The following is an 18,156-nucleotide window of genomic DNA, read 5'->3' as shown; positions in this document are numbered from 1 at the left end:
TGCGCTCCGGAGGGCCAAACATAAACACATGATTTGATGGGCCGTGTACCCAGAGAGGGTGGTCTGCGGACCCCTGCCCATCTGTGAGCTGTTACTGGTCTGCAGCGAGCTAGTTACAACATTGAAAGTAAGTGTCAAAAAGCTCTTATTGCAACTTGACATTCTGCCTCGTTTTGGTTTTTTTTTTTTTTAATTGTAATTTACAAAAGCATCAGTTGGCAACAGATTGGAAAACTTAAAAAAAAAAAAAAACCTCTACCACGAATAGTGTGAGCAGCCCTGGCCCAGATCCTAACTGTGATTGAAGGTAGGAAGTGCCCTACTTGCTCGTGGATGTGGTGGGGAGGGGAGCAAGTGATTCTGCCACCAGTGGTGGGAGAGGGAGAGCCTGTTAGGCTTCCCAGAAGAAGAGGCATGGAGCTGGACCTTGAAGGAAGAGTAGAAGTTTGGCAGGTGGGGGAGGAGGGCAGGACATTTTAGGCACTGGGAACAGTATGTGCAAAGGCAGACAACAAGAGGATAGGGCCGTTCAGGGAAGGACAAGTGGTCTTGGGTGTTTGGAGAACAGGTAGAGGAGATGGCCCCGGAGAGGGAGGTAAGTCACTTCCCTTCCCTGGGCTTCACTTTCTCCTCTGTAAATGGAGGCTAATGACACAAGCAGGTCAGACTGGGAGGGCCTTGAATGTCAGGCTGAGCCGGGACTTAAAGAAAGTAAGTGTCCAGAGTGTTCTGGAGGCGGAGGTCCTGAGGTGGGAGATAAAGTCACAGCTGAGGAGGTGCTTTAAATGACCGAAGGGGCCATCCGGGTGGCGTTTCCTTTCTGTCTTCAGCCTTCCGGAAGGCTGTTTCTTGGTGCCCAGTGGGATAAGTTGCTGGAGAGCGGTTCTATCCTTGCCCCCTTCTGAGGCAGCCAGCCCCATGGTTCTGCTGGTGCCTGGCGGCCCCCGGGTCAGTCCTGGCTGGACAGGTAGGCAATTCTTGGCTGTGTGAGCAGCAGGCCTTCCCGGGCTGTCCTGGTCAGTGGGTTGGCCTCTGGTGTGCTTGGCTGGCCATGGTGGAGCCCTTTTATCCCCCTGCCGGATGCTACCCGTGCTGTGAGCTGTCAAAGGGGGTGTGCCAGCTGCCTCACGGAGTCGAGAGTCATGCCAGGGAGTGTGGGCAGGAGGAGGGAAGGCTGAGATCTGAGGCTGAGGTGGGGGGTTGGCCAGGCCCCGGGGCCTGGCGTGTGATGGTGTGGGGTCTGCATAGGGGGTGAACCGTGGACAGCAGCCTGAAGTGGCTTCCGGCTTGAATCCTCTGTCGGGTCGGGGCTGAGGCCTGCATTTGGGGCTGGAGGAGTGAACGCTCGGTCGACGTGCTGAGGGGTGATGGTTCGAGTCCCATCCGGGCCAGCTCAGGTGAGCAGACAGCATGGTGTCGGGGAGCTGCTGCTGTGGTTCAGCCTGGGGGGGAGGAGAGCCAACCCTCCCTGTCTGGGGACTGCCGGGAACAGCCCATGCTGTGTCTGGGCCTGCATGTGGCCACAGGTCCGCGGGGAAGGCCGGCCTGCAGGGAGGGGGGCTGCGGGCAGCACCTCTCCTGCCAGCCCCACCTACACCCTCCTCCTCGGGGGGCCCCTGTTCAGAGTGGCCCCCCTCCCCGCTCCCTCCCTGCAGCTCCCTGTCCGCTGGGCCCCACACAGCAGGCGGGACCGTCTGGCTGCCATTCAGTGGGGAGTCCAGCCGCCGGGGGCCCCTGCGGGATGCGGCTGGGAGGCATTCTCCGCAGCCTGGCTGCTGCTGGCCTCACGACCAGGAGTCGCTGAGGAGCTCTGGTTTTGACAGTGGCCTGGGTTGTGCTTGGAGGCACAAGACTCAAGTCCTCAGACCTCTCTGGCTCTCTGCCTTGGGCTGGCCCCACGCTGGACTCAGTACTTGCCACAGCGCGCGGGTCTCCCCGAGGTGGGGTTGGGTGGCCCTGGAGCCACTAAGCCTCCTACCTCAGGCTTCGGGCTGCTGTCTGCCCTTCCCCAGAGCGGGTGCTTTTCCCTGTGAGCACCAGGTGGGACCTCCTTGCTTCTCAGGGTCCCCTCTCCCCACAGGACACCCCGAGCCTGTTCTGTGTGGCCCGGTGCCACTTCTGTCCCAGACTGGGGCAGCTCCGGTCCTTTGGCTCATGGCTTCTCTGTGACTGAACTTTGCTCTTCCTCTTCGTGATTCCCCTTTGTGGATCTGTAACCTGTCTCTGCCCCAGCTCCTGGCTACCGGTGAGGCAAGGACTCTCTGGCCTGGCTCCCAAGGTCCCTGCCCCCAGTTTCAGGTAGAAACTGTACTCTTCCTTGGCACCTGCTAGTTGCTCCCTGCCCTCCCTGAGCACCCTGGCCCTCGGCCCAGGACGGTGGCCAGGAAAGGCTCCCCTGCTCTTTCGGACTCACTCCTGTCTCCTCCTGTGCGTCCTTGTCTGTCTGGAGAAGCCCTCTCTGCCTGCTGTTTCCTGGTCCCTGCCTGGGGCCAGAAACAGGCCCCTTTCCAGCTGCCCCTGGGCTCCTGGACTTGCAGCAAGTCTAGCTGCTTTTGGAGCTCAGTTGTGGCCACCTCCTTTTCTCAGCACCCAGTGTCCATGGTGTGGATGGGGGCCTCACATTTTTTGTGGGAGTCCACAAAGAGGCTATGTGGACAATTACCTCATTGTATCGACACAGCAGGCTTGGGAGTTAGGTACTATCCGCCCATTTTGCAGATGAGAGGGTTGAGGTACCACAGGGTTCAGTGACTTTGTCCAGGTCTTATGAGAAGTCAGGGGCAGATGTTGGGACTCAACCCCGTATCTCTCGGCTCTTTTCTTGACCCCGTTGCTGTCTTGCCAGGTAAGGTAAGGGTTTCATCGACCTTTGCTCGTTAGCCTGTCAGGGGCCAGGGCTATGGCTGGGGCTGGGGCTCAGCCCGTTGGGGACTGGGGTTCACTGTGTGGCCATGGCCATAGTTTAGGCTCAGTGTCACAGGTACAATCAGCCTTGTGAGCATCTCTTCTCCTTCCTGAGCTCTTGTCCCCAATGTGAGGTCCTCCCAGAGACATGGCCCGGACCCTGGGAGCATGAGGCTAATACCAGGCCTGCTGGCCAGGGGCTGGGGGTTGCTGGGACTGAAGGGCTGGGACTGGGAGTCCCTGGGGGGCAGGGGAGAGGGAGAGACTGGCCTGCGCGTCCTTGCCCAAGTCATAGTGAGGGCCCGCAGCCTTTCCCTGCTCCAGGGTCTGATGCTCTGTGCTTCCTTAAAGCCACTCTTGTTGCAGGCAGAATACAGCCTTTGCTCCTACTCCCCGGATAAGGCTCTGAGGCTTGGAAGGGCCAGCTAACCCACTAGCTTTGTGTTCTGCAAATTCTTTCCAATCCTTCCACCCCAGTGCAGATGCTTGCATACCTCCAGGGACCGGTAGCTCGCTGGTTCCAAGGCAGCCCACTGTGTCTTTTTTTATGCTGTATTACTAAGTTTTTTAATTATGTAAGGAATATACAAATACGTTTTTGTTGTACTAAAGTCAAATATTATTTAAAAAGCTAAATATTATCTTTCTTCCTAACCACAATCTTCCAGCCTCCTCTGCAGGGTTAATCATCACTGTTATTACTTTGGTATATAGCCGTCTAGATATCTCTCTATACATCGACTCGCAGAACCTATAGGAAGATGTGCCATTACAACATGCATGCATGTGTCTGTGTGTTTAAACAAATGGTTACAGATCATTCTGTAAATGCTTTTCTCACTTAACATTGGATCTAGGAATTCTAGTCATGGTTTTACATAGCAAGCTATCATAATTCTTTTTCTTTCTCTCTTTCTTTCTTTTTCTCTCTCTCTCTCTCTTTTTCTTTCTTTCTGCTACACAGTAGATTTAGCCATTATCCTACTGGTGGACATTTAGGTTAATTCTGATTTTATTCTTGTGCCTCCCTGGGCTTACCTAGAGTAGCTACTGCCGGCCATGGGAGCCTGTTGGATTTTTTAAAAGTGATTGCACAATATTTAAAAGCCGTCCACAGAGACTTTCTTTGCATGGAACCAAATGTCTCCCTGTAGGACCCATACTATTCCTGGGTCTCTTCTTTAGAGCCAGAGAGAAAGGCTGCTCCCCTGTCCCCAGGCAGTCCCCAGGGAGCTAGAAATAGTAGCCATGGCCCCTGGAGACTTTTCTCCTTCACACTTGGGTGTTTCTACCCTCACTCAAAGGGCATGTTCTTGAGTGACCCATCTCTTGGGTGGCTGTCGTGGTAAGTGGACTTTGGGGTCACTTGGTTCTTGATTCAAATCCTGGTGTTTCTGGGAAATCTCCTTAACTTCTACCTCTGGGTTCCTCAGTTGCATCCTCTGTAGAATAGGACAATAGCATCTCGGTCACAGGACCGAGGAAGGAAACACGTGTAAAGTGCAGAATGCTGTGCCAGGCACTCAGTCAGATCTCAGTAATAGTCTATCCTGGGGCCTCTCGTCTGTATTAGCTCCACACCCCACTCTGTGGGCAGGGGCCCTGTGTCCCCGGCAGGCAGCCTGCGATGGCTCAAGCCACCACAGCGGTTTCATCCCACCGTCCACTCACTGATTTCCCAGAGGAGGCTGCTGCCTGGGATGCGGCGGGTGATCGGAATACTTCCCAGCTTGGCCCTGCAGGTTCTGGACTGGAGCCTACGGGGAGGGAAGGAGGTCGGCCTGACCCCTAGCTCAGCGGTGGTGGCCGGGAGCCTGGTAACGTAACCCCACACCTCAGGCAGATTTGCCGGCTCTCAATGGGACCCGTTGTGGCCGGGGATTTGATCTCCCTTGGCCTGCAGGGTGGGCAGAAGAAGAAAGCAGCTTGGGGCCATCCTCTCCCCGGAGAGCCCTGGGGCCCCTCTGGGCCACACTGGCTGGTCCAGGCTTGGGTTTGCCTCTCTGCTCGGGGAGGGGGTGGGGGGTGAATCTTTGCCGGTGATTGTATAGTTAGTGCTGGAAAGGGTGGCCCTTTTGCTCTTTCCTCCCCTCCTCCCCACCCTCCAGGTTCTACACCACCTCTCCTGCCACCATCCCACCAGCTTGGCATAGGCAGCCCGGCCGAGGCCATTTCACAGATGCAGACACTGAGGCTCCGAGCGGTTAAGTGACTCGCCCAGAGCTCAGCACTTAGCTGCCAGTGGCATTGGGACTATACCCAGGCAGTCTGGCTTCGCGTCCAGCTCCTTTTCATAAGGCCACCGAATGTGATGGTGTTGGCAGAAGGTGCCCCGCCGGGCAGCCCTGCGTGACCGCTTGCCCTCTGGTCGGCGTCCTGTGCGGTCAGTGAGCTCAGAGGGTTGGAATTATTTCCTGAGAAGCGAGAAGCACCGTAGCTGGCCCAGGGCCCAGTCCTTCCCCAGCACCGGCCACAAACCCTCTCAGGGGCCCGAGGTAAGGTGGGGACAGAGTGTGGCTGCTTCAGCTACAGCCGTCTGCTCTGCTGGGGAGAGGGCTTGCTCTCTGAGCCCATCCTGTGGTGTGGGCAGGGGGCTGCAGCGACCCTCGGGACTCGGGGTGCTCCTCCCAGGGAAACAGGAGCGCAGCCATCCTTGGGCCCTTTTTAGGACTGGAGAGAGCAAGGCTCAGAGAAGTGCAGGGGCTGCTCTGAGCTGGCAGTTGGCAGAGGGGAAGCTTGAACCCCCACCTCCTGATTCTAGATGTAGAGCCCTTACCAGTCCTGCCGTTGGGTCACACCAAAGACCTTGAGCTGGCCCAGCTCTGAGTTACGAGCATGGCTGTTGGGGTCAGAGGGATGTGGGCTTGGGTCCTGGGTCAATAATAACTTCGTATTAATTGAGCACTTACTATGTGCCTGGTGCTATTCTAAGTCTTGACCCGTAACATTTCACTTAATCTTCAGAATAACCTCACGAGGTGGATGCCATTATTATTCTCCATTTACAGCTGAGGAAACTGAGGCACAGACAGGCTAAGTGACTCCCCTGAGTCCCATGGGGGTGACACTGGGATTTGAATCCCAGCAGCGTGGCCCCAGAGGTTGTGTGTGAACCACTCCAATGCTTCTTAGGGCCAGGAGGACCACCCCCCAGGGCAAAACACACCTGTCTTCTTCCTGGTGGTGCCTGATGCACGGCAGGTGCTTGGTATACACGTATCGAATGAATAAGCAACTCCGTCTTTCTGGATGTCAGTGAAGTGAATACCAAGCCACCTTTCCCCCAGCACTGATGGGAAGGGTCCGCTTAGTGTGTTGATATTTGAAAGTGCCGACGAGCTCAGGGCTTGGGCCGTGGCAAGCTCCGGTCCCTCTGGGGAGACAGGGCCGCTGAGCTGCTCTGAACCATGTCCCACGAGTGAGTGGTACTGCTCCGAGCTGCCGTACTGGCACTCAGCTGCCTGCCCGGGGCACAGAGGTGAGTTCTTCCTGCGTGGGTGGCTGTGGAATGTCGCCCACGGCTGGCCTTGGGCTTCCTCTGGGCCAAGCCAGGGGCCAGAGGGGCTGAGGGTGAGAACTGTGACCGCGTTCGTGAGGGACCCTGGCATTCCTATTGAACACTCACGGTTATGGGGTGATTCACACACACATGCATTTTCTTGTCAATTTCCCAAGTCTGTTTCTCACCCAGGCTCAGGAGGTGAGGGGACTTGCAGGTTCCCACAGGCCTAGACTGGGATTCCGCTCTTCTTCCCACTACTGCCTTCTGAGGATCCCCCTCCTCCAGGTGCTCACGTGTCCCCTGTGGGTTCCAAAAGTGCGGGCGGATATCAGACATAACCAGATGAGGGCGCCCCGGGAGGTCTCTGGGATGACTCAGTTGTCCCTTCAGATGGGGAACCCTCTCCCACTCAGATTTGCTGTCTTTATAAATAGTTTTGACGGCAGGCTCCCTGTAGCTGGACTCGGGAGATGCAGTTCCATCCCAGGCCCTGCCGGAGGTTTGCTGTGTGGCCTTAAGTAAGCCCCTTCCTCTCTCTGGGCTTGGTATACAGCCTGGGAAAGTGAGACCATGGGGCTCACTGATATCCACTGTTCTGTACCTCCATTAAGGGGTATGATTTATGCCCCATTTTCTCAACCCCTTTTTAAGATACTAGGATATTGGGGACCCTCCACCTAGCCAAGCTGGGACAACGGGGCCTGGTTCTGGGGTTGACTAGTCCTGAGACGGTGAAAAGCATGTCTGAGGACTTGCCAGGGAATCCCCATTGGGTCCGCTGCCCTCGGCCCACCCTGAGAACTTGAAGTTCAGCAGATAACAGCCAGCGTGGGGGCAGGGGGGAAGTACATCTTTTGGCGTGCATGAGATCTGAGTTGGAATTCTGGCTTTGCCCCGATCTTTGGCTGTCTACCTGACCTCTCAGCACCTTCGTTTCTCACCTGGGAAATAGGGAGGGTGAAACTGTCCTCCTGAGATTGAGATGAAGATGGAATGCTTGAGCTTCTCCCCAGCAACCCGCTGACACTTAGCAGGTCCCCGGTGGCAGGCATGGGTCTGCTGAGTGTGGTGGGGCGGGGGTCAGGGACCGTTCCGGAAGCCTTGCCAACAGCCCTGGAGGCTGAGTCCCGAAATAGGAGACCCCAGAGACAGAGGTTCCCGATGGCCAGGCCGGCCTCTGCCAGCCCCCGGGAGGCCACACTGAGCTGGCAGCGTGGGCCTTCCCTCCCTCCTGGGCCTGTTGGCTGCATAAATTACTCGGCAGCCTTTGGGCTAATTTTACCTTCTTGGTTTTCATGAATCATTTCCCATCCGGGGGCGTGTGAGAGAAATGGCAGGGGCTCTGCCAGCTGGATGCCCCGGCGCCAGCCACGGTGAAACGGCCGTGGGGGGCCCTGCTTGCGTGCTCGCTGAAGTGAGGACAGGACACCCAGGGACCCCACGAAGGGCCCCCGAGGGCTAGCTCCTTCCAGCCGTGTCCCTGGACCTTTGGGTTATCACGATTGGGAGTAAATGAGCCACAGCAGGCCCCGGAGCTGGAACTTGGGCTAACTCTAAAGGAACTTGGCATTACATGGGGCCTGACCATGATGGCCCCCAGGGTCTGTTTCGAGCTCGGTGGTGAAGCGGTTCGCAGAGAGACCCCTGTGGCCTCGGGTGCTTCTGCATGCCCAGCGCCAGGAGTTTGCCCGAATGCTGACTCTTCACAGTGACCCAGTGCCCGAGCTGGCAGGTCCTGACAAAATCAAACCCAAGCGCCTTGGATGAACTGCGGCTCGGACGGGGGAAGGAATTTGTCTGAAGTCTGTGTGATCAGTGGAAGAGGTCAGGCCAATAGTTACTTACTGACAGCTACCCCTTTGCTCACAGAACCCTATGTGACTCTTGTTATTCCCATTTTATAGAGGGGTAACTGAAGGCACAGAAAGGAAAAGAACTCGCCGCCCCCAATGACACAGTTGTAAGTGGTAGTAAGCATCCACACCGAGCCATCTCACCCCAGAGCCCCGAGTTCTGCAGCATGCGGCCCTGTGGAATGCATTGACAGGGTGGCTCTCATCCTCTCATCTGCTTCGTCCACTCACCAAGTGTGTGTTGAGCCCGTGCTGGGTACCAGGGACCGTCCTGGCCCCGGGGGAATTGGGAGCAGCCAGGGTGGACAGAGACTGGGAGGCTGGTGAGGTCCCACCCCAACACCCCATCTTGCCTGAGGCCGGGTTCCCAGAGAATGGCGTGTGCTTAGCATGGTGAACTCAGATGCCGGGCCGGGCAGGGAACGCACCCGAGTGGCACAAGTCGGCTGGAGATCTGGAGAGTTATCGCCTTGCCCGTTTGAGCAGCACCCACCCCCCGCCCCCCAGTTCTGGCAGACTGTGGCCATGGGGGGCCACCTGCCTCCTGTTGCCAGTGCTTCCGATTTTCCAGAAAAGCTGAACATGGGGTTTTTTTTTTTACCTGAAATCGTCTGTTTCCTCAGAGTTGGCAACTAAAGCAAGAATAAAAATTGGAAACCAAAACCAAAACCAAAAATCAGCCACCAGTTTGTAACCTGTGGATCCTTTCTTCTGCCGCCTTTCTACAGCCTGTCTCTGGTTGGAGCAGGTTCTAATTATCCCCCCGAGGGCCACCTCTCTCGGGAAGTCCTTCACTACCTGACATGAAGCCCCATCCCCCATCCCCTGATTGTAGTTTGTCACCCCCCATGTGAGACTGCCACCTGAGAGTAGTGGAAAAAGCATGGGCTTTGACTTGGATAGATTCCAGACAGCTGCTGTGCAGCCTTGTTCCAGGCACTTGTCTTCTCTGAGCCTCTATTTCCTGTCTGAAAAACAAGTAAGGTAAAACTGTACTCACTAGGTTTTTGAAAGGACTAAAGACAGTAAGACAGACACTCAAGTCAATCAGGATTAGGTAAACATGGAATTTATGCAAAGTCCAGGATCACCTACAGCTTCAGGAACAGTTGGATCCAGGGCTCACACAGTGTCCTCAGGACGTGGTCTGTTCATCTTACTCTTTTGTACTTACTCCGTTCATAGGCAGGCTAGTGTCCGTGGTGCCACGGTGGCCGGCTGCAAGCAGATCCATAGTAACATTCCATCCTTTCAGCACGCCCTCTTCCCAGCAGATTCCTCCAAAGCCCCCAAATTGCCACTCATGATTGGCTGGGCCCTTTACCCTTCCCTGCACCATTCACTAGGACTTGCAGATTTGAGTGCCGACTGGTTGGTCCTATCCCAGAATGGATAGAACCAACCAGTGTCCTCTCCAAGGACACCAGGCTCCTTGGTGCCAGAAGGGGGAATGGATGCTAGCAGGAAATCCTACAGACATTCTACCCAGGCTGCAAGCCTCATGAGGGCGAGGACCTAGTTCACCCTGGGGTTCCTAGCACCTAGGACAGTGCCTGCTATGCAAGAAAGTCAGGAGTGAATGAAAGGATATCCTCCACAGCGCGCGTCGAGCACCTGGCACAGAGCCTCGCATCAGCTGCACTGTGGCCCTCGTGCCTCCTTCCTGGAGGGCTGGGATAAAGGTCTTGCACCCTCGCCGGCTTCACCTGTCTGAGGGGGTGTCATGGTTCTGCAGTGCCTGCTCAGTATGGAGCTTGCTGGCTGAGCTCGGGGAGCCCCGGGACACCCATTTGTTAGGGCCAGCTTGACAAACGGTAATTCTAATCATCGGTGAGCACACCACCTTGCGTTCACAGGTATCATTCCCCGAAATCATCTCATTCTTCGCTTCTTTACTGCCCGTGTCCAGATCATTTATGTTTGTTACTGTTTTGAGACCGAGCTAGACGAACTACAGGTAGAGCTCCAATTTCAGCAGCTGTAAAAAGGGGCTGTAATCCACCCTGCAGGGTTGTGGGGAGGATTAGGGGACATAATGAAAAAGTGGAACACCTGGGTGCAAGGGTTGGCACGAAGTGGACGCTCAGGCGAGGCCAGGTTCCCTGTGAATGCCTTCAAATCAAGGTCTTCGTATGAGCCTTTCCATGAAGACCTTAGTGAATGGCCACTGAGGACACACGGAGAGACAAATAGACATGCCTATACATGCACACATAGAGTTAGGGAAGAACCCCAATCTTTTTTTTTTTTTTTTTTTTTAAAGATTTTATTTATTTATTTGACAGCGAGAGACACAGCGAGAGAAGGAACACAAGCAGGGAGAGTGGGAGAGGGAGAAGCAGGCTTCCTGCAGAGCAAGGAGCCCCATGCGGGGCTCGATCCCAGGACCCTGGGATCATGACCTGAGCCGAAGGCAGATGCTTAACAACTGAGCCACCCAGGCGCCCCAGGAAAAACCCCAATCTTATGGCCAAGACTTTACGGATCAGCAGGACAATTGACTCCAGTGCAGTAAACAGTAAGATCATTACATGGGGGCACTGGTTACTGCACCCCAAGTCCCCTGGGGTGACACAGTGGACCCAGACAGTGACTGTGTGGACAGTGGATTAGTGCCGGAAGAACTCGGAGCTAAGGGCCCGGCACCTCAGGTAGCCAGCAGTGAACAAACTGGTTCCCTTTCTCCGGGCCTGAGCACCACGCTGCGGTCGCTTTGACCTACTTAATTACCTACGTGACTAGCTACCGCCGTGGCTCAGCGTCAGAGGATGGGGAGGCCTTAACGGTTCACATACTCAGCAGGGACACGCAGGACCCTTGGCGGACCGCCTCACCCATCTCACACACGCACACACCCCTTACTTTTCCAAAAATGGGGTGGCGGCCTGGCTGCTGATAGTGAGCTCCCGTGGGAGGTATTCATCACACTTGGTGATGACAGGTGCCGTGGCTTTGAGCACCTTGCAGTTGCCATGGGTGCTTCCCAACTCTTCTGCGCATGCCCATCACCTGGGGCGATCTCTGGTGCGGGAGGTCTGAGGTGGAGCAGGGGACTCTGCCTTTCTAGTAAGCGCCCGGGCGATGCCCCTACTGCTGGTCTGCAGACCACATATTGAGAAGCCAGGATTTGGGTGACTTTTGAGGTTTCTTTTAATTTTGAGATTCTGGGCAAGACTGGACGAATAGAATAAACAGCCAGGGAGAAGGGCAGGGACGGGAAAGAGCAGTGAGGGGGGAGGAGGAGGAGGAATAGACTGCAGGAGAGGTAAAGGCAGGGTGCCAGGCCCACTGGGCCCACCCCCACCACGGCCCCACAGCGACTCCCTCCCCAGGCCTTCCCCTCTGGTCTCATGGTGCAGTGGGACCCTTTCCTTGGAGCCAAAACACCATGTGGGGTTTCCCCAGGGCCCTACCTTGCTAAATGGAGGCTCCAGCTCCTTGGGGCAGGGGAAGTGTTAAGTTTGAGAATGTGCAGGACACCCTGGACAGGGGCCGGAGAAAGGAGGGCTGGGTGAGGGGCGGCTGCCCAGCACAGACCATGGCGGTGGGTTCCTATCTCCCACCACCTTCCTCTGGGAGGCCTTGAGCAAGTCACTCCCACTCGGGGCCTCCGTCTCCTAGCCAAGAAAGGAGGCCCTTGGATCCAGTGGTCTGGGGGCAGGCGGTGGGATGCGAAAGCTCACTTTCCCCAGGCCTACTCCTTAAAAGCCAGAGGGACTTGGGTGGAGATGGCTTCAACTCCCTGCCTTGCCTTCCTCATTAGCATCATGGGGGAGGGGACCTGAGGAGCTGACCAAACTAGAGGCCCTGGGGGTCTCCAGGATCTGCCATCCCGGGCGAGCCATCAGCGCGGTATTGCCCTGACCACCCTTAAATGAATCTACACATCCAGGCCTCTTTCACGCATGACCTCCTACCCTCCCATGGCATCATTGGCAAGTGTGACCTCCCCGAGGCCCTGGCAGCCCCAGCCCAGAGACCCTACACTGGGGGCAGCCGGACCCCAACCCTCCACAGGCACCCCTCCTTCTCCCCCAAGCCTTATGTGTCTGTGCTCAACTTGGTACTTGGGATCTTGGAGCCAGGTCGGCCTTGGGGAATTGGTGTGGACTTCAGAGTCCCCTTCCAGGGGGCCAGCAAGTGGTAGGGAGGAGCCCCCTCTTTCCACCCTCCTCCATCAGCAGATGCCTTCCCCCCTTCTGCTCCCTGCCTGGGAGGTGGCAGGGCAGCCTGCAGCTTATTTTTTTAACCATGAATACTAAGATGCCTTTTAAAATTTGTTGTTTTGCAAAAACGATAGAAAAGTGTAATAAACTTCTTGCTCTGTAATCAATAACTCAGAGGCATTACTAATCTGTTTTTTCAATCAGAAATGCACGCATCTGGTGGAAAACTCGGTAAGAAGTAAGGCCCTTTCCTCCACTAGGCCTCAGCCCTAGCAGCTGTCACAGCTCAGAGCTCTTCCGTGCAGACGTGAGCACGTATACAGGTGTATGTCCTTTCTATTTTATTAAAATAGGGCACGTTTATTTTTTTTTTTTAAAGATTTTATTTATTTATTTGACAGAAAGAGACACAGTGAGAGAGGGAACACAAGCAGGGGGAGTGGGAGAGGGAGAAGCAGGCTTCCTGCTGAGTGGGGAGCCCGATGCGGGGTTCGATCCCAGGACTCTGGGATCATGACCTGAGCTGAAGGCAGATGCTTAACGACTGAGCCACCCAGGTGCCCCAGGGCACGTTTATTTTATATAACATTTATACAGCTTACTCGCTTTTGTGTCAGATGCCATTCTAAGTATACTGCAAATATTAATTCATTTACTCCTCCAAAGAGCCTTACCAAGTAGGTGCTATTCATATCCCCCAAGCACAGAGAGGCTAAGGAACCCCCCCAACATCACACAGTGTTAAGGGAAGCAGTTAGGAGTTGAACCTCGGCAGCCGGGCGCCAGGACCTATGCTGTCAACCACCACTCGTTGCTGCCTCTCTCATTATGCAAACAGGCTTTACCTTGGTTTTGTTTTCACCACCAATTATGTAGTCCATTCAACAAATGTTTATCGTGTGCTCACTTTGCACCAGGCACCGTCCTACTTGCAGGGGATACAGCAATCAACGGAGGATAAACATCTCTGCCTTCCTGGCCTTTACATTCTGGTTGGGGAGACAGAGAGCAAAGACTGTAGATGAGTGCTATGTACATTTGCTGGTGTGAGTCGAGCGCAGGAGAAAACTAAAGCAAGGAAAGCGGGATAGGACTTGTCGGGGGGATTGCAGTTCTATCAGGGGGCAGAGGATGTGACAGGGGGTAAAGGCCTGAAGGGAGTGAGGGAGAGAGCCCTGCGGGTATCTGGGGGAGGAGGCTTCCTGGCAGAGGGAAAAGGCACCAGCCGGGAGCCATGCCCCGTGGTGGGCTGAGCAGGGCAGCCCCTCTGGCCGTGGTGGGAGCAAGGGGCACAGCGGTAGGAACAAGGTCGCTCTGGAGAGCTGTGCTGGGTGCCGGGCACGCGATGGGGCTCCGAGGAGGGTGTGGAGCAGGGGCCCATTTGATTGGACTCGTTGGTTATTTCCAGTCTTTTGCTATTCTAGACAGTGCTGCAGTGAACACGCTTACACATGATGTGTCTCAGTGAAATTCCTAGAAGTGAAATTGGAGGACAGAAGATTATGTGCATCTTTTAAAAGGTTCCCAGGCTTCTACTGCGCTCCATAAATACACCAGCTTCTGCTCCCACCAGCCGTGCGGTGAGAGAGAGAGAGAGGGGGGCGGAGGGAGGGCTCCGGTTAGAGCTTCAGGTCAGGCCGTGGGCTTAGGGGAGAGCCGTGACTGGGGTGAGATGCCGCAGGCCCTCCTGATCTGCCCCTTTGGAGGCCGAGGCAGCATGGAGGCCGACTCTTCACAGAGGTGCAGCCAGAGTTCTGGACTCCAGCCAGAGCAGGGTGGTGGGGGCCTGTCCCTGTGGTGCGGATGGTGATGGCTGCGTCGAGTAGAGGCCTGTCCTGGAGGGGCTTGAGTGACACAGGGGCCTAAAAGGAAGTGCAGAAGTAGGGCAGATTCCAGAAGCAGTCGATTCCATTGTCAGTCCAAGTCCCGGTCTCTGAGGCGTTGTCCAACACCAACCAATTCTCTGATTCTCTGACACCGACTAGGTGCCCAATGACTCCCTTCGGTTCTAAACCTCACGACCCAGAGTGAGCACCGATCCCCCAGATGGAAGGCTCAGTCCCACAAGATGGTCCCCACTTCAGACACCAGCTGCGAGTCCTGGGACACCCGTGTTTCTGACCAACATAAGTCAGGGGTTTCCACCACCTCCTCCTCAGGTTCTATGATTTGCCAGAATGACTACAGAACTGAGGAAAGTGCTTTATGGACAATCACTGGCTAATGATAAAGGGTACCCTAACCCTCCCAGCACCACCCCCTGTTCACCACCCCGGAAGCTCTCTGAATGTTGCTCAAGAATTTTTGAGGCAACTTACTGAATGAGAGAAAATATTTGCAAATCATCTATCAGAGAAAGGAATTCATTTCCAAAAGATGTGAAGAACTCCTACGATTCAACAGCAAAAAAAAAAAACAAAAAAAAACCAAACAATCCGATTAAAAAATGGGCAGAGGATGTGAATAGACCTTTTTCCACAGAAGAGGCCCGGGCCAACAGGTACATGAGTCATCATCATTCATCATCGGGGAAATGAAAATCACAACCACAATGAGCTATCCCGACACTTGCCAGAATGGCCGTCATCAGGAAGGCTAGAGAGAGCGAGCGTTGGCCAGGAGGTGAAGGAGAGGGACCCCTCGTGCACTGCTTTGGGAATTGAAATTGGTGCAGCCACTGTGGAGGATGATATGAAGGTTCCTCAGAAAAATTAAAAATAGAAATACCCTATGATCCAGCAATTCCACTTCTGGGTATTTACCCAAAGAAAATGAAAACACCGATTGGAAAAGATATCTGCACCCCCATGTCCACGGCAGCACAATTTGCAAGAGCCAAGGCTTGGGAACAACCCAAGTGCCCATCGACAGACGAGTGGATAAAGAAGATGTGGTAGAGACATACAATGGAATCTTATTTATCCATCTGAAAGAATGAAATCTTGCCATTGGTGACACCATGGATGGACCCTGAGGGCATTATTCTAAGTCAAGTAAGTCAGACAAAGACAAACACAGAAGGATCTCACTTAGATGTGGAATCAGAACGAAACAAAACCAAGCTCATAGATACAGAGAACAGACTGCTGGTTGCCAGACGGGGGTGGGGGGGGGGTGGTGAGGTGAAATGGGTAGAAGGGAGACAGAAGGTACAAACTTCTAGTTTATTTTATGACTAGCTTATTTATAAAATAAAGCAGTGCTGGGGATGTAATGTGTAATGGTGGCTGTAGTTAAGAACCCTGTGTTGCATATTTGAAAGTTGCTAAGAGAGTAGGTCTTAAGTGTTTTCATCACAGGAAAACGAATTCCGTAACCATGATAGATGTTAACTCGACTTCCTGTGATCATCTCGCAATATATGCAGATATCAAATCGTTACGCGGTGCACCCGAAACGAATATACTGTCTATGTCCATTATACTTCAGTTTATTTTATTTTAATTTTTTTTAAGATTTTATTTATTTATTTGACAGAGAGAGACATAGCGAGAGCAGGAACACAAGCAGGAGGAGTGGGAGAGGGAGAAGCAGGCTTCCCGTGGAGCAGGGAGCCCAATGTGGGACTCGATTCCAGGACCCTGGGATCATGACCTGAGCCAAAGGCAGATGCTTAATGACTGAGCCACCCAGGCGCCCTATACTTCAGTTTAAAAACCAAAGGATTTTTGTAGACCTCCATCTCCAGGCCCCCTCCCCTCCCAGGAGGTCAGTGGGTGGGGTTGGAGGTTCTAACTTTCTAATCTAGGTTCTGGTTCTCGGGTTGGGGTGACCGTGACCAGCCCCATCCAGAGGCTCTGTAGGGGCCCCACCCTTAGTCACTTATTAGCATAGACTCAGGTGAGCTAGAAAGGGGCTCCTTATGAATAACAAAAGACACTCCTATCACTTGGGAAATTCCAAGGGTTTTAGGTCCTCTCTGCCAGGAACTGGGGACAAAGAACAAATATATTACTTATTATACATCCCACACCTTCCCTCTGCTCTGCTGTACTAGCTTCATCCTGAGGCTGCTTCCCGCCAAAGCCCTTTGTACAACATGCCTGCTGTTTGTAGCAGAGGCCGCATGCTTTCTTGTCCAAGTCATGAAATAGAAGCCCTTTTCTTCCCTTGGATGGGCCTAAGTAGGTCAGGTGTCCGACCTTGGGGGAATGTCAGGTGTCCGACCTTGGGGGAATGTCAGGTGCTGATGAATGAAAGGCCAGGTTCATGATCTAATAACTGGGGAGGGGGATGGTATCACCGTAATTGGCTTAGGTTAATCGGAGCCCACACCTGCAGCTGAGGGTAGGCTCAGCTTCTCCTGAATCTCGGTAGGTCCTGGGAGGGAGGTGTGGCACCTGAACAATGTCCAGTTCTATTAGTGGGGAGGAATGGGGGCATGGGATCCAGGTAAGCCACCAGCAGTGACTCCGTAAGAATCAAACACATAAAAAAAAGGTGCCACCCTTGACCACCTTCTGTGTTTGACTCGGGAACCTCTCCCAACCTCTCTTTTTATCAAAATCTTATCAATGATGGAGTCAACCTATTACCTTTAAAAGGTTCTGTAGGAGGGACCACCGTGGGAGAATGTGTTCTCCTGCCCCCCCACCCCCCACCCCCGCCCCAAGCCAGCTGTGCTGGCTGGAAACTGCTCTGCAGATGAAGGCCTGAAACCCAATCAGGAGCCTCACTGGCTGGACCCCAGTTCTCCAATTGCAAAATCAGGGGCTGCGCTGGGTCAGAGTTTCCCCCATGGGAGCTCTTGACCCTTAGGGCCCCTGCAGATATTTTTCCTTTGTTCCTACTAACGTATAAATACATATAGAAAAATGCACATATTATAAAAGCACGGCTCAATATATTTTCACAAACTTAACACACCCAGTGGACCAGCACCAAGATCAAGAAATAGAGCATGACCAGCATCTGACAAGCCCCTTGCTTACCCCTTTCTAGTTCTTCCCAGTTCTTTCCGCAAACACTTCTAACACCGTAGTTTTGCCCATTTTTTTTTTTAAAACTTTATATAAATGGAATTATACTGTATGTACTCTGTGGGGTCTCATTTCTCAGCGTTGTGACTACATACTGTAGCATGTAGTTGTGGTTTGTTTAGTCTCATAGCTGCATAGTAATCGACCCACCGAACTATTTTGTAAACATAAAGAAGCTTAATGAACATTGTACAGTTCCCTGTAATCAGCAGGACAAATGAATGAGCATGCCAGATCTCTCTCCTTTTGCTTAGGATGATAGCAACTAACCACTGTGTTAACCCTGGTTATCACATACCAGTGTGTATAGGAAAAGCTAGGAAAAGGAATGAATTCTTTTTTTTAGATTTATTTATTTTAGAGACAGAGAGAGAGAGTGTGTGTGCAGAGGGAGGGGCAGAAGGAGAGGGAGAGACAGTCTTAAGCAGACTCCCCACTAAGCACAGAGCCCGACGCGGGGCTGGATCTCATGACCCTGAGATCGTGACCCGAGCCGAAACCAAGAGTTGGACGCGTAACTGACTGAGCCACCCAGGCGCCCCGAAAATGAATGAATGATTATACAACGTATACAGTCTTTTCGGTAGACAAAATCTTTCAAAATGGGAATCACAAAGCAAAGTAAAAAAAGAAGTCTTTCGTGGTAGAAATATCAGGGCCCTTACAGATCCATCAGTCAATTTGCATTCATTCATCAAATGGGCCTGGTATTCAGTCTCTAATTTGGAGTCCGTCCTCCCAACCAATTGGTT

The 18,156-nt window shown here is 53.7% G+C and overlaps 1 protein-coding gene across 13 annotated transcripts in view; it reads left to right on the top strand.

Annotated features, from left to right (window-relative positions):
- The window catches only part of PRDM11 (PR/SET domain 11), a 79,635-nt gene that overhangs the window by 7,600 nt on the left and 53,879 nt on the right, over positions 1 to 18,156 (top strand). For 2 of the 13 annotated variants that reach the window (XM_078058132.1, XM_078058128.1), the window contains exons 2-3: positions 13,850 to 14,005; positions 14,411 to 15,418. The exons of 4 other annotated variants lie outside the window; for them this stretch is intronic. In XM_078058132.1, coding sequence (XP_077914258.1) covers positions 15,389 to 15,418 — 30 coding nt within the window. In that variant the 5' untranslated portion in view covers positions 13,850 to 14,005; positions 14,411 to 15,388. Of the gene's footprint in view, positions 1 to 347; positions 596 to 1,248; positions 1,398 to 2,738; positions 2,846 to 13,849; positions 14,006 to 14,410; positions 15,419 to 18,156 lie in introns of those variants that run through there. 7 more of the 13 variants (XM_078058135.1, XM_036097711.2, XM_078058134.1 and 4 more) reach the window with 6 other exon arrangements.

The sequence above is a fragment of the Halichoerus grypus genome, chromosome 11 (genome assembly GCF_964656455.1).
Source record: "Halichoerus grypus chromosome 11, mHalGry1.hap1.1, whole genome shotgun sequence".
NCBI lineage: Eukaryota > Metazoa > Chordata > Mammalia > Carnivora > Phocidae > Halichoerus > Halichoerus grypus.
Note: the sequence above shows the minus strand (reverse complement) of the source record. Positions and strands in the feature narration are given on the sequence as shown.